At 48.4% G+C, this 15,795-nt stretch overlaps 1 protein-coding gene across 1 annotated transcript in view; it reads left to right on the top strand.

Annotated features, from left to right (window-relative positions):
- LOC147115028 (lethal(3)malignant brain tumor-like protein 4) overlaps positions 1–15,795 on the top strand; it is a 591,174-nt gene that overhangs the window by 134,400 nt on the left and 440,979 nt on the right. The window contains exon 6 of the mRNA XM_085993271.1: positions 9,861–9,993. Within this exon, the coding sequence (XP_085849397.1) occupies positions 9,861–9,993 (133 nt within the window). The remainder of the gene's footprint in view (positions 1–9,860; positions 9,994–15,795) is intronic.

Raw genomic sequence — 15,795 nt, 5'->3', positions numbered from 1 at the left:
CATGGGGACCAAATTCGCACCCCAATACGCAAACATCTTCATGCACAAGTTCGAGCAAGACTTCTTCGCTGCACAGGATCTCCAACCAACGCTATACACCAGATACATCGACGACATTTTCTTCCTATGGACCCACGGCGAAGAATCACTGAAAAGACTACACGATAACATCAACAAGTTCCATCCCACCATCAAACTCACCATGGACTACACCTCAGAATCGGTCTCATTTCTGGACACACGAATCTCCATCAAAGACGGACACCTCAGCACTTCACTCTACCGCAAGCCCACGGACAACCTCACGATGCTTCACTTCTCCAGCTTCCACCCTAACCACGTTAAAGAAGCCATCCCCTATGGACAAGCCCTGCGAATACACAGGATCTGCTCAGACGAGGAGGAACGCGATGGACACCTACAGACACTGAAAGACGCCCTTGTAAGAACGGGATATGACGCTCAACTCGTCGATCGACAGTTCTGACGGGCCACAGCGAAAAATCGCGTAGACCTCCTCAGAAGACAAAAACGGGACACAACCAACAGAGTACCCTTCGTCGTCCAGTACTTCCCCGGAGCGGAGAAACTACGCCATGTTCTTCGCAGCCTTCAACATGTCATCGATGACGACGAACACCTCGCTAAGGCCATCCCCACGCCTCCACTACTCGCTTTCAAACAGCCGCCTAACCTCAAACAGACCATCGTTCGCAGCAAATTACCCAGCTTTCAGGAGAACAGCGACCACGACACCACACAACCCTGCCACAGCAACCTCTGCAAGACATGCCAGATCATCAACACAGATACCATCATCACACGTGAGGATACCACCCACCAGGTACATGGTACATACTCATGTGACTCGGCCAACGTTGTCTACCTCATACGTTGCAGGAAAGGATGCCCCGGAGCATGGTACATCGGCGAGACCATGCAGACACTGCGACAACGGATGAACGGACACCGCGCAACAATCACCAGGCAGGAGTGTTCCCTCCCAGTCGGGGAACACTTCAGCAGTCAAGGACATTCAGCCTCTGATCTTCGGGTAAGCATTCTCCAAGGCGGCCTTCGAGACACACGACAACGCAAAATCGTCGAGCAGAAACTGATAGCCAAGTTCCGCACCCATGAGGACGGCCTCAACAGAGATCTTGGGTTCATGTCATGCTACATGTAACCCCACCTGACGCAGGGCCATCCAGACTCGAGTCGACATTGGCTTGTTCTCTCTACACAGATGCGGCCGGACCTGCTGTGATTTCCAGCCAAAAAAAATGTTTTTTGTCTGTTTTTTTGTTTTTCATACAGACCCCAGCATCTGCAATATTTGACCCCTTGTGACCCCACCTCATTGTTCTTTGATGTAATGTTTCCCTGACTGACCTGTTTGGACACCATTCACACCTTTGACTGCTGTGATTATCTCTCTGCCGAGGTGTGATAAATGGCAGTTGGAAAGGTTACCTGTAAACATCTGACATGATTCTCTGACTATATAAGCTGTGTCTTTATGCATTTCTCCACTTCACCTGAAGAAGGAGCAGCGCTCCGAAAGCTTGTGATTTCAAATAAAGCTGTTGGACTATAACCTGGTGTTGTGTGACTTCTTACATTTGTCCACCCCAGTCCAACTCCGGCATCTCCACACCAGCACTAGAGAAAGAAAGAAAGACTTGCATTTATATAGCGCCTTTCACGACCATCAGACGTCTCAAAGCGCTTTACAGCAAATGAAGTACTGTAAGGTGGGAAACGCGAGGATACAGAGGAGATTTACAAGAATGTTGCCAGGACTGGAAAATTTTAGCTATGAGGAAAGATTGGATAGGCTGGGGTTGTTTTCTTTGGTACAGAGGAGGCTGAGGGTCGACTTAATTGAGGTGTATAAAATTATGAAGGGCCTAGGTAGAGTGGATAGGAAGCAGAGAAGGAGGCATAACCAGGGGCATAGATTTAAAGTAATTGGTAAAGGATTAGAGGGGAGTTGAGAAGAACTTTATTCACCCAGAGGGTGGTGGGAGTCTGGATCTCACTGCCTGAAAGGATGGTAGAGGCAGAAACCCTTATTGCATTTAAAAGTGCTTGGATATGCACTTGAAGTGTCGTAACCTACAGGGCTAATGACCAAGAGCTGGAAAGTGGAACTAGGCTGGATAGCTCTTTTTCAGCCAGCACAGACACAATGGGCCGAATGGCCTCCTTCTGTGCCGTAAAGTATTTTGATTCTATGAGAAGCTGCACGGGCTGAATGCAGTAGATAGGTAATGGGAATGCAGTAGATGGGGTGTATAAGAATTTTCAGAAACTGTTTGATAAAACTTAGCAATTTGGATAGAAAGGTGGTTAATGGACAGGAAACAAAGAGTTAGGAGTCGATTTTAACTCAGGTGCGGGGAATTGTCGGGTTCCCCGAATTTGGTGTTTCCCACACGAATCTAAATGGATCTGTGAGATTGATGCAATTTTCACTCAATTGGCCAATTGATTTCCAACGTGTGGGAAGCCTTGGCAATTGAGTATTTCCAGTCAGAAAGTCGCAGAATATGACGCCATCATTGCTGCTGCTTTTAAGGTCCACAGCAAGCCTTGCTTCTTCTGCAGGCTTCCAAACTTCACCATTGAGATGGCACAGGAGCCTGCAGGAGCAACGGCCAGCGGGAGGGCAAGAGCTGCCCCCAGATTTGATGAGGCTTCACTGCAGGCATTGCTGGATGGTGCGAGGGCCCACAGGGAGGTCCTGTTCCCTTCTTCAGGGAGGAAGAGGCCTCCCAGTCAGACCAAGGCTGTGTGGCTACAGGTGGCTGGTGAAGTCAATTCCTTGGGGCACCTGGATGCAGTGCAGGAAAAGATTCCATGACCTTCATCGCACTGGAAAAGTAAGTACTGTATGAAGTTTCCATCACCCTCAATCTGATCCCCATTGCCTTTCCTCACCAGCACTCAGCTTTAGCAATCTCTTCCTCCACATCCCACTAGACACTCACATCCATGCACCCTTACCCATTCCCCCTCTCTCTATGCTCACAATCACATAACTATTCCACCATGCAGCCCTCACACTCAAGATTCAAGATCATTTTATTGCCATATGTAACTAGTACAATGGAATGCTTACTCCCCACTCACTCCCACAATACAAGCATATAATATAAAAGCAAAAAAATAAAAACAAGTATAAATAAAAACAATAAGCAAATAAGCAAAAGTATAGCAATAACAGTCCAAGTTGCAGGATATGATGAATAGTGCAAAAAAGCTTCAATTACCACTGGAAATAATAGTAATGTAATATGATAAATATATGGTAATATAAGTATATAATATATATATTTACATAAACATATAACTATAATATATGGGGCAGTGCGATTATCAGTTCAGTAGGCGCACTGCCTGTGGATAGAAACTGTTCTTAAACCTGCTGGTCCTGGTTCGGATGCTGCGGTACCGACGTCCGGACCGCAGGAGGGAGAACAGTTTGTGCCCAGGGTGATTGGGGTCCTGGATGATGGAGCGTGCCTTGTTCTGGCACCTGGTCTGGAAGATCTCCTCGATGGACGGAAGTGCACACCCGATGATCTTTTCTGCCGTATTCACAACTCTCTGGGTGGCTTTCTTGTTCTGTGCAGTGGTGTTACCATACCACACATGGACACCACTCGTCAAGACACTCTCTATGGTGCCGCGGTAAAAGTTCACAAGCCACTGTGTGCTTATGCCACATTTCCTCAGGCACCGTAGAGGGTAAAGGCGCTGGTGTGCCTTCTTCAGCATAGCCTCAGTATTATGGTTCCAGGCCAGGTCATCAGAGATCTGCAGACCCAGGAATCGGAAGCAACTGACGACTTCCACTGGTGTCCCGTCTATGCTGATGGGGCGATGGTTCCCTCGGTGGCTTCTGGAGTCCACGATGAGCTCCTTAGTTTTGCCAACGTTCAGGGCAAGGTTGTTGTCATTGCACCATCTCATCAGCTGGACTATCTCATCTCTGTACTCCGTCTCGTCATCGTTGCTTATCAGGCCAATTACTGTGGTGTCGTCGGCAAACTTGATAATCCAGTTATTGCTGTATATGGCTGTACAGTCATGGGTAAACAGAGAGTACAGCCAAGGACTGAGGCAGCAGCCTTGTGGCGCTCCGGTGTTGAGAACCAGAGTGGATGAGGTGTTGTTCCCTATTTTCACCACTTGAGGCCTACCAGTCAGGAAATCCAGAATCCAATTGCAGATGGGGGTCCCTCTCACTCTGATGCTTTGAACACAACTGACAACACACAGGGAGGGCCCTTGGTCTTGCAACCTCACTCCATCTTTGTCTCCTTCTAAGTATCTATGCTATGCAATCTCTGTACTCCTTCATTCTCCCTCAACCTCCACTTGTCTCCCTCATCGCAGGAAAAGAGAGCTCACAACAGGAGAGAGCGAGCCAGGACAGGAGGAGGGCCACCCTCATTAGCCCAGCTCACCCCCTGGCAGGAAGGCGTCCTGGAGATTGTCGGGGCTGACATAGATGCGGAAGATGGGGAAGGAGAGACAGGTGCATCCCCGCAAGCTGGTGACAGAATAGTTTTCCATCTCTCTCATTGGCATTGCATGAGTCGCTGATAATGATTCTGAAGCTACATCATATGGATTTATGATCATCTGCAAAATGCAATGTGTATGTAACCTTGGCATCACATTAACTTTTTCCTGACTCCCCCACAGGAACAGCGAGAGCCCCCGTCCCCAGTGTGCAGGAGGAAGAGCCTGAGATGCCAGACTCCTCGGAAGAATCTGCAACCTCTGAAGGCGCAGCGTCAGCAGAAATAAGCGCACCCAGCACCAGCGCAGACACTCACACCTCGTGGGACCTTCGGGACATAGAGTAGAGTTGTCACCTGGTGTATCACAGCTCACAAGTGAGCATCAACAGATTGTGGAGACAGGGACAGCAGTGGAGAGTCCTCGTCGGAGGGCGCAGGACTCTGCCAGCTCAGCTCAGCTGCATGTCGACCCTCTGCCTCTGGGTCCATCCGTAAGATCAGAGGTGATGGAACTCCATGCACAGATGCAGGAGTCTCTGGTAGGTTTTGTCTCCAGGGTCGCTGCGAGTGTGGAGCGAATGGAGGAGTCCATAGTGAACATGAGCAGAGCCTTTGTGGAGTCATTGGCGCATGAACGCATCAACACGGAAATGATGGCTACCTACGTGGAAATGATTGCTGCCTCCGTGGTAAGGCTGGCTACGGTAGAGGAGAGGAGGGCTACGGCCATGGAGGAGGTTAGTCGCCAGGGTATGGAAAACATGGTGAGTGTTCAGAATAGAATGACATCTCTTGAGGAGCGATGGGCATCTATTGAACAGAGAAACCAGACCTTCATGGAAGTCCTTCTGAGTAGGACTGCCATTGCAGATACAGGTCCCCATGGCCCCCTTGATGTGCAGCAAGGTGCTCTCAAGTCACTTGCAGGCACTGAGGGGGACCTGACCCATGAGAGGGAGGTTGGTGGCAGACCTCAAGGAAGTGGGGGCTCCTCTCCAAGCGCTCACACTTCCATGCCACTGCAGAGCCCTCGGTCAGAGCCCCGCCGGAGTCCACACCCAACTGAGATAGACGTCTCAACTCCTGCACAGCCGCAGGAGCAGCAGACTGCTGACGAGCCCTCACAGGCTTGCCACCCCAGAGGACGCCCGCCAAAGGTGTCGAGACAGGAGCAGCAGGAAAGTGAGCAAGGGGCCTCCACATCTGCTGAAGCCACAGGGGAACCACTATGTAGGAGCATGCGTAAGAGGAAAATAAAGCACAAATAGTCACAAGTGTAGTCACTTGGGTGAAATGTTGTGTATTTTGTAAAAATGCCATCAGTTTGTTTTGCATAAAAATTTTGATGGCAACTTCTGCAGTTGTGGCGTGTGTCATTTTGCGAATGGGGCTGGAGGTCCTCTAATGCCAAGAAGGGAAGGAAAAAAAGGCCTCCCATGCTTCTGGTAGATGCGTCAGTTGAGGAAGCGCTGAGTGAGGCTGGCGAGAGGGGTTTTGCAGGAGGTCACACTGGAGAAGTGTGTGAGGCTCCAACCTGCCACAGTGTGGTTAAGCCTGGTAAAAGTTGTCCCAGACCTGAGACAACAAAGTCCTGCCACCTACAAATGATGGCTGATCAAATCTCTTTAATGGTTGACCTGCAGCTGTTAGTCAGCAAGCCAATAGTGTTCACGCCAGGTTTCACAGGTGTGATCCCCACCAGGCGTGTTTTATGTGGGAAAAGGGTTAAACAGGCAAGGGCCTGTTAAAATGGGATTATAAAGGCCAATGAGTGCTATTTAAGGGCCCTAAAGACCAGTCCCACCTGTTGCAGGCGGGACTGATTCGGGACCATCAGAGACGCCTGGGTTAAAATGGCTAGGTGTCGGGAACCAGGTGGGGGGGGGGTCCCGACCCCCAGATTTTGCGATTTTTAACCCCCCACACGCCTCAAAGCCCACCTGATGGCTGAGTTAAAATCAAGCCCTTAGAGTACATGGGTGTTGTTTGGAATAGAGAAGGACTGCACACTGGAGTCAGTGCTGAGTCCACTTTTGTTCTTGGTGTTTATATAGATGATTTGGATATAGGGAACATACTGTTGAAATTTGCTGACAACACTAAAGTTGTGGGAAATAACAACAGAAAATGCTGGAAAAACTCAGCAAGTCAGGCAACATCCGTGGAGAGAAATTTGAGTTGACGTTTCGGGTTTGACCCTTCTTCAAAACTGGAGAGAAAAGGAACTAGATCGAAGGCAGGGCTGCGATCGGACAAAAGAATAAAAGAACCAAAAGAAGGAGAAGAGATTAGAAGCTAGATGAGATGGTAATAGGCTGTGATTAGGTGTAAAGTGTACTGGCAGGGCAAAAGATAGCTGCCAGGTGTGAGAGAGAAACAAAAGGAAAGGGGGGGGTGGGGAAAGGAAAGGAGTGGAAAAATATAAGTGAAAATGAAATAGGGGCCGAGCTTATGACCTGAAATTGTTGAACTCGATATTGAGTCCGGAAGGCTGCAGACTGCCTAATCGGAAGATGAGGTGCTGTTCCTCGAGTTTACGTTGAGCTTCCGTGGAACAATACAAGAGGCCAAGGACGGTGAGGTCCGAGTGGGAATGGAGCGGTGAATTGAAATGACAGGCGACCGGAAGCTCGGGGTCACCCTTACGGACTGAACGGAGGTGTTCCGCAAAGCGGTCACCCAATCTGCGTTTGGTCTCCCCAATGTAGAGGAGACCGCATCGTGAGCAGCGAATACAGTATACTAGATTGCGAGAAGTACAAGTAAATCGCTGTTTCACCTGGAAGGGGTGTTTGGGGCCCTGGACAGTGGGGAGGGGGGAGGTATAGGGGCAGGTGTTACATCTCCTCCGCTTGCACGGGAAGGTGCCAGGCGAAGGGGAAGGGCTGTTTGGGGTGATAGAGGAGTGGACTAGGGTGTCTCGGAGAGAGCAGTCCCTGCGGAATGCTGAAAGGGGAGGGGAGGGGAAGATACGTTTGGTGGTGGGATCACTTTGGAGGTAGCGGAAATGCCGGAGGATGATCCGTTGAATGTGGAGGCTGGTGGGGTGAAAGGTGAGGACAAGGGGAACCCTATCGTGGTTCCGGGAGGGAGGGGCAGGGGTGAGGGCAGAGGTGCGGGAGATAGAACTGACACGGTCGAGGGCAGTGTCAACCACGGTAGAGGGGAATCCTCGGTTGCGGAAAAAGGAAGACATGTCTGAAGCACTGGTGTGGAAGGTGGCATCGTCGGAGCAGATACGGCGGAGGCGGAGAAACTGGGAGAATGGAATAGAGTCCTTACAGGAAGCGGGGTGGGAGGAAGTGTAGTCCAGGTAGCTGTGGGAGTCAGTGGGCTTGTAGTAAATATTGGTCGATAACCTATCCCCAGAGATGGAGACGGAGAAGTCGAGGAAGGGAAGGGAAGAGTCAGAGATGGACCATGTGAATGTGAGGGAAGGGTGGAAATTGGAGGCAAAGTGAATGAAATTGTCAAGTTCGGGGCGAGAGCAGGAAACGGCACCGATACAGTCATCAATGTATCGGAAAAAGAGGTGAGGGAGGGGACCCGAGTAGGACTGGAACAAAGATTGTTCCACATAGCCCACGAAAAGGCAGGCATAGCTAGGACCCATGCGGGTACCCATGGCAACACCTTTGATTTGGAGGAAATGAGTGGAGTTAAAGGAGAAGTTGTTCAATGTGAGAACAAGTTCAGCCAGGCGGAGGAGGGTCGTGGTGGATGGGGACTGGTCGGGCCTCTGTTCGAGGAAGAAGCGGAGCGCCCTCAGGCCATCCGGGTGGGGGATGGAGGTGTAGAGGGATTGTACGTCCATGGTGGGTTTGGCAAACAGCAAGGATAGCATGCTGGCTGTCCTTGGTTAATCCATGCATTTCTAAAGGCTCACTAATTTTAACATGAAATGTGGATTCTAAAAGTTTGCCCAGAACTGACATTAGACTAACTGTTCAATAGTTACCTGGTTTATCCTTCTCTCTTCTTGAACAAGCGTGTTATAATGGCTACTCTCCACTCCCATGGTGCCAACCTTGACTCAACGGTGGCACTCTCATTTCCACATGAGAAGATTGAGAGACTTGAACAGATAATCTCATTGACACTCCAGTATGGTACTCTTGGAGATGCCGTCTTTCGGATGAAATTTTAAACCGAGGTCCTGTGTTAGCTTTAACTCCCACTAGCACTAAACTCTCACAGTTATTTAACTCCTCTTACTCGCTTCACACAATCAAATTTTAGGGGTGGGATGGGGGGGCAGCTGGAATCCTGTCTCGTGGCACCTCAAGGATGAACTTCCTTTAAGGATAATCTCCACACTCTTCTGCCTTCTCACTGTGACACACATTTTTGTTACCAAAGTCAAAGGAATGGAGTGTTTGGGAGTGGGGTTTGTAGGGCTGGAGAAGATTACAGAAATAGGGAGGGGCAAGGACATGAATAAATTTAAGCACAAGATGAGAATTTTAAATTTGTGGTGTTGGGAGACTAATTAGGGTAAATTCCCAAGTTCCATGGAATAAAAAGAGAAGCCTCACAGTTTATCCAGCACCCTCCTCTTATTCCCGCACCATTGCTCTTAATACCCACGCTTGTTTGCTCTGTCACTCCACCTACTTTTTGGCACAATAGTGCTGCTCTCTTACCAGATTCCTTCAGGTTTTCACATTTACATTCTGCAGGATTTCTGGGGCATTCCATGGATGGCATGGAGCTGGGCCTGCGCCTGCAGTGGCCTGACGATCCCATGCAGATGAGTCACCTCCTTTTCCTTGAAGAATGCTCACAGAGTGCCTCAATGCAGAGTACCCAGTAATTTCCATTAGAAGACATTACACCATATTATAATCATAATAGTTATTAACAGTTCAAGATATTGTAGATTAGAAAGGGGATATTTTGATTTTGTTTTAATTTATTCCACACTCGAAGACTACATAAAGCACAATACCAACCCAGCTATTTCTCATGAGTGAAATAATATCCAGATTTCACTGTCAGACATATGACCCTGCATTTTGTTTAGAAACTGAAGAAAAAGCACAGCTTGAAATCTTATATATATGTATGTTGCACGTTAATGCAGCACTTGACAACCTACGAATCTGGGGCGCAACTTTTTCCTGCTTAATTTTTCCATAGCACATTTATCTTTTTTTTGCTTTCAGTGGTGTCCTTATAAAAGATAACATGAGGCTATTTTGATACATCAAAGATCAAAGTTGACAGTATTAAATAAAATAACCTCAGTGAAATACTTAAATTTGTGTGTGATACTGTTGGTGCTTGGATATCTAAGTTATATTTCACTGTAAGATTCTCCAACAGAAAACCCATTGTGGACCATGTACCTGTGAAGCAAAATGCTGGAACAATACTGAAACGTATCAAAAAGCGAAAGAGGAAAGCCAGTGTGAACCCAAAGGAAGACTCTGATGAAGATTTTGAAGATGGCTACATGGTCTGTTGATGTTTGTAGATACCTATTTTTAATAAGTGAGATTTAATCAAGCCTGAAGATTTCATTTTGCAGTTGCCTGCATCACATGTTGTGTTTACTTGACAATTTTATTCACTGGTGCTAAATTTGTAGTTGTTGTTGTTTTGTATGACGGGAAAAGCTTATAATGGGATGCCTAGTTTGGCTATCCATTCAATGGCCTCCTGAGATGCCGAGCGGAGAAGTGAGGTGCCTCCTGCAACAGATCTTAGTGGGTAGGTCGATGTGATGTGTTCCATGGTCTGGGGCTCATTGCCACAGTTGCACTTTGGGTTGTCCCTCATCTTCTACTTGTGGAGCAGGTAACCGCATTGTTCATGCCCTGTGCGGATTCGGTTCAGCGCTGTCCACTGTCTTCGAGGGAGATCGAAGCCAGGGACCTCTGCTGTTGGGTCAGTGATGAGGTGTTGGTTCTTTATGTTGCATGCGTCCCATGACTTTGTCCATCTGGATGATGGGTCAATACCAGCTGCATGAATATTGACTGCTTTTCCCGGAATGGCTGGCATGATTTTCATGTTGGGTTTTTCAAGCCTTCTTGAATGGAAAGATCGATGTTGCTCATGATTTTTTTTGATCTCACTCAGCACGGTGGTGTCATGGTGAATGGCAGGCGGGGCAATGCGGGACAGCAGTTGGAGTGGACTTGAGCGCCTTGACACCATCCTCAGGATGGCATTTAGCTGCATGTCCACGATCTTTGTGTGGCGGCTGCAGGGCCATGAGGCAGAGCAGTATTCCATAGCAGAGTAGACGAGGGCCACTGTTGCGGTATGAAGTGTTCTGGCTGTGCTCCCCCATGACGTTCCAGTGAGTTTCCGGACCAGGTTCATTCTGGTTTTTACTTTTTGGCCGGTATTGGTGAGATGAGGCCAATAGTTGAGCGTCCTATCCAGGGTGACGTCCAGGTATTTTGGGTGGGATTCATGGGTAAGTCACCTTCCGCAGACGGAAACGTTGCGTTCTTTCCCGGCTGAGTTGTTGTTCAGATGGCACGCCGACACAATTTGTAGTGTAAATCTGTTCACAGCCTAATCCGTAGTAGCCAGGTGGTCTCAAAACCCTTTTGATTGGAGACCCGTCGGTGCACTCACACAAAAGTAAGATGGAAGAGCCAGAAGCACCCCCTCCCATCTCATCTGCATCCTGACGCTGATTCTGTGCCTACTGTTGATGCAGGCCCAGTCTCAACCATTTTGGGATCCCCAAAGATCCCAGGGCAGCAAAGTGGGGGCAGAGGCCTGATGTAATGGATCTCTCCCCTGTCCCTTCCAATTTCTTCTTCACTGCACCTGGGAACTGAGTAATAAGGTGAAATGAAACAGAAAATCTACCCTTTTAGCCAGATGGTGCAAACACTATAATGCTTGGCTGGAACTGATATTTCATTTCCCATCTGAGATTGGTAACTGCAGTGTAAGCATCATTTATAGGCCAAGTACACAAACTCAGTATTAAGTGATTGTTAAACTGTGTTCTTGAGACAAATGAGAACCAAAAACTGCATTGATTATACAACACTACAATAACACTACAGCCTCTTACTGCTGAGAACCCACATTGCTCTGAGTTTGCCCACCATGGTTGCTTTGAATCTAATGGTATTCTTGTAATTGCATTTTCTTTCATACAGCTACAGCAGAACACAGCTAATCTGAACATTGCTAATCCACGCAGAGCATTAATCTGAATGGTGCTTTTGCTTTGAAAAGATTTTCCCGTTGGTGAAGAGAACATGTCCTATTGGCACAGGATATAAGTGGGCGCATTAATTTTAAACAAACACAGAGTAAATGTTTCACTTTTTTTGTCTCTGCAAAGTGACGAGCACAGTTAGATTTATTATTATTTGTTAGTTCCACTGTATAGTATTGTAATGTATATACCTTTAAAGGGGGAACTATCTTTTACAGCTCATGTATACTGCAGTACCGGCAGTGACCACACCTGTATATAGCACTGAGTAGTAATCTGTACAGATCAGTTCCAGTGTGAGCCACGTTGAGTAAACACCTGTTGTACCGTTCTCCTGCAGTCTGTGTCTAATTATACACTGACACAACATTGGCGACAAGGCAAGTTTGAACGTACCTGCAACTCTGCATCACCTCCCGGGGATTCGTTCCTGGAGATCAGTGGATTGGAGGTCAAGGCCAGAGACTTGGCCGTCGACCACGGGCAACTGCCCAGTCGTCCAGCAGAGACTCGAGAATTGCGGGGGAGGCTGTCGAGAGCCAGGCTTGGCTTTCCAGTCGAGGTGGTCCAGCGAAACGGGCTGGCAACAGGTAGTGCGCAGACCCTCCCCGGACAGCGGCGGGCTAGAGCCCAACCGAGCGGCACAGCAAAGGGCCGAGCAGCGTCGACGGGGGAGAAAGAGAGAGGGCAGAGCACACAGGGCGCAGCCGGTGTTCAGGGGCCGAGCAGCGTCGAAGAGAGGGAGAGAGAGACGTGCAGAAACCCGCGAGGCGCCGCCATTGCCACGAGGACCGCCGAGAGTGGCGTTGGCAGCAGCGCAGGAGAAGCGCGCGAAACCTACAGGGCGTAGCCATTGCCATGAGAACCGCCGGGAGCGGCGTTGGCAGCAGCGGGGGAGGAAGGAAAGCACGGGAGACGCAATTTTAAGCCATTGGGAGACGCCATTTTAAACCACACCCAAAATGCCAAAGAGTGGCAGTATCACCGCATTTGACAATGAAGTCGAAGATTGGACTACATATGTCGAACGAATAGAGGTATACTGCAAGGCAAATGAGGTGTCAGATGACAAGAAAGCGTCGGTATTGTTAAATTTAATGGGTGCAAAGATGTATGGTTTATTACGAAATCTAGTAACCCCAACGAAGCCAATGGAAAAGAGTTTTGAAGACATAGTAACGATACTACAGGAACATTTAAACCCCACACCGCTGCTGATAGCAGAAAGATTCAAGTTTCACAAACGGAACCAGCATAAGGATGAAAGCAATGCTGATTATTTAACAGAACTGCGCAAACTATCGAAACACTGCCAGTTTGGAGCGGGACTGGCAGATACCTTAAGGGACAAGTTTGTGTGTGGGCTTCAAAGTGAAGGAACCCAGAAACGGCTTTTATCTGAAAAGGACCTTACGCTGGACAAGGCTTTCAGCATTGCGGTATCATATAAAGCAGCAGCACGGGGCACTGCAGAGATACAAGAGACCGCAAGAATATGGCACAAACGAAATGTCATATGGAACAGAGAAGTGCTATCGCTGCGGCAGAACAACACACGACCAGAATGATTGCTGGTTCAAAGTCAAAGTGTGCAGACAGTGTGGAAAAGTAGGACACATAGCACGAGTCTGCAGGTCGAGAAAGAAAACCAGCAATAAGAAACCTACCAAAGAAAAGTACAAGAAGGTACATAAGATGACGGAGAATAGTTCAGACGAACAAAAGAGTGATAACGACTCCGAAAGCAGGGAACTGAGTTGTCTGAAACTACATAATGTGATCACAATGGAGGATCACCGAACCATTTGGGTCACTCTCAAGATAGCAGGAGTCCAGGTAAAGATGGAATTGGACACAGGATCAGCCCTAACAGTCATAAACCGACGGGACTACGAGCGGCTATTCTCACACATACCCTTGAGAGACACAAAAATTATTTTGAAGACGTACACGGGGCAATAAGTCTACCCCAAAGGAAAAATAAGGGTGACCGTTATATATAACGGTAGGGAAACACCAAAACTAGACCTGTATGTATTGCAAGATGGAGGACCACCATTACTGGGACGTGAATGGATCCGGAAAATACAACTGGATTGGCATTCCATACAGGCACTGACTGTGGCTGACAAAAAGGATGACGACGTCACACCTGGGCGACTGTCAAAGATCCTAACTGACGCGAAAGAAGTGTTCCAGCAAGTACTCGGAACACTAAAAGGCATGACAGCGACGATTAAAATTGAAGAAAAAGCAAGCCCAAAATTTAAGGCCAGACCGGTACCTTATGCGATCCGCCCAGCCGTCGAAGCAGAGCTGGAGAGTCTGGAACGTTCAGGTGTACTGTCCAAGGTAAACTGGACCCATCATCCCCGTGATGAAAAAGTCGTTGAGCAGCACGCCTGGGGAACCAAGGAAGGTTCGCATCTGTGGGGACTTTAAGGTAACAGTGAACCCGGTCCTTCACACCGTACAATATCCACTTCCGCGGATTGAAGATATTTTCGCCTCGCTATCTGGAGGGAAACGCTTCACTAAGATTGATCTGGCCCAGGCGTATCTGCAAATGGAGGTAGAAGAAGCATCAAAAAAATACCTCACAATCAACACCCTTAAAGGTCTCTACCAATACAACCGGCTGGTATTCGGGGTAGCATCAGCTCCGGCTATTTGGCAGAGGGCAATGGAACAAGTCCTGCAAGGGATCCCAGGGACCCAGTGTTATTTGGACGACATCCTGGTCACGGGCAAAAATGACAGTGATCACCTTGCCAACCTGGAGCAGGTGCTCACTAGATTGCAGGAATATGGGCTCCGAGCTAACCGCCCCAAATGCGAGTTTTTTAGAAAACAGATCTCGTATTGTGGCCACGTTATCGATAAAGAGGGGTTACGTAAGTCCCCAGAGAAGATTGAGGCAGTAGTCAAGGCTCCAGCACCGGAAAATGTGTCACAACTGAGGTAGTTCCTCGGGCTGGTTAACTACTACCATAAGTTCTTGCCAAATTTGTCTACAATACTACACCCACTGAACACCCTACTGCAAACTGGAGTGCCATGGAAGTGGAGCGACGAATGTAGACGAGCTTTCCAGAAGAGCAAAACACTAATCACATCGAAAGAGGTATTGGCCTATTGCAACCCGGCATTACCAATTCGGTTGGCATGTGATGCGTCACCCTTCGGCATTGGAGCGGTGCTGTCGCACAAATTCTCGGACGGCTCAGAGAGGCCAATAGCCTTTCCGTCACAATCACTAACCTCAGCCGAGCGTAACTACGCCCAGATTGACAGGGAGGCCCTCAGCCTAGTGTGGGGAGTGAAAAAGTTCAATCACTATCTGCACGGGCAGAAATTCACCTTGCTGACGGATCACCAGCCTCTTGTCTCCATTTTTAATCCGAAGAAGGGCGTTCCGGTGATGACTGCGCAACGACTACAAAGATGGTCACTTTTTCTAGGGGCGCAACACTATGAGATTGAATATAAGGGCACGAAACAGCATGGAAATGCTGATGGGCTATCACGCCTGCCACTGCCTACTGCGGAGGAAGCACCAGCAGTGGATCCTGTCGAAATATTCCATTCGACTATAGTAGAATACCTACCGGTAACTTAACGCTTGTATCGAAAAGGAAACCCGAAATGACCCGACACTGTCTCAGGTATATGATTTGACGGTGAAGTGATGGCCAGCACATGGCGACTCACTGTTGCCAGCATTCTCGACAAGGAGAGAACAGCTGTCAGTGTGCCGGGGGACCTTGATGTATGGATCCCGAGTGGTAATTCCACCCAAGTTAAGGGATAGACTGCTCAATGAGCTTCATGAGGGTCATCTGGGAGGGGTAAAAATGAAAAGACTAGCCAGGGCTTATGTGTGGTGGCCGGGAATCGATAAACAAATCGAGGACCTGACCAAGAGCTGCTCAGGATGCCAGAAAGTCCAAAATGCACCACCACAGGCCCCTCTACACCCATGGGAGTGGCCCTCATCTCCATGGCAACGGGTGCATATTGATTTTGCTGGCCCATTCATGGACTCAATGTTTTTAATAGCCGTGGATG

Source organism: Somniosus microcephalus, chromosome 7, assembly GCF_052327205.1.
Source record: "Somniosus microcephalus isolate GS21.2 chromosome 7, FLI_Smic_1.0, whole genome shotgun sequence".
In the NCBI taxonomy this organism is placed as follows: Eukaryota; Metazoa; Chordata; class Chondrichthyes; order Squaliformes; family Somniosidae; genus Somniosus; species Somniosus microcephalus.
This window is presented reverse-complemented; position numbering and strand designations above follow the sequence as displayed.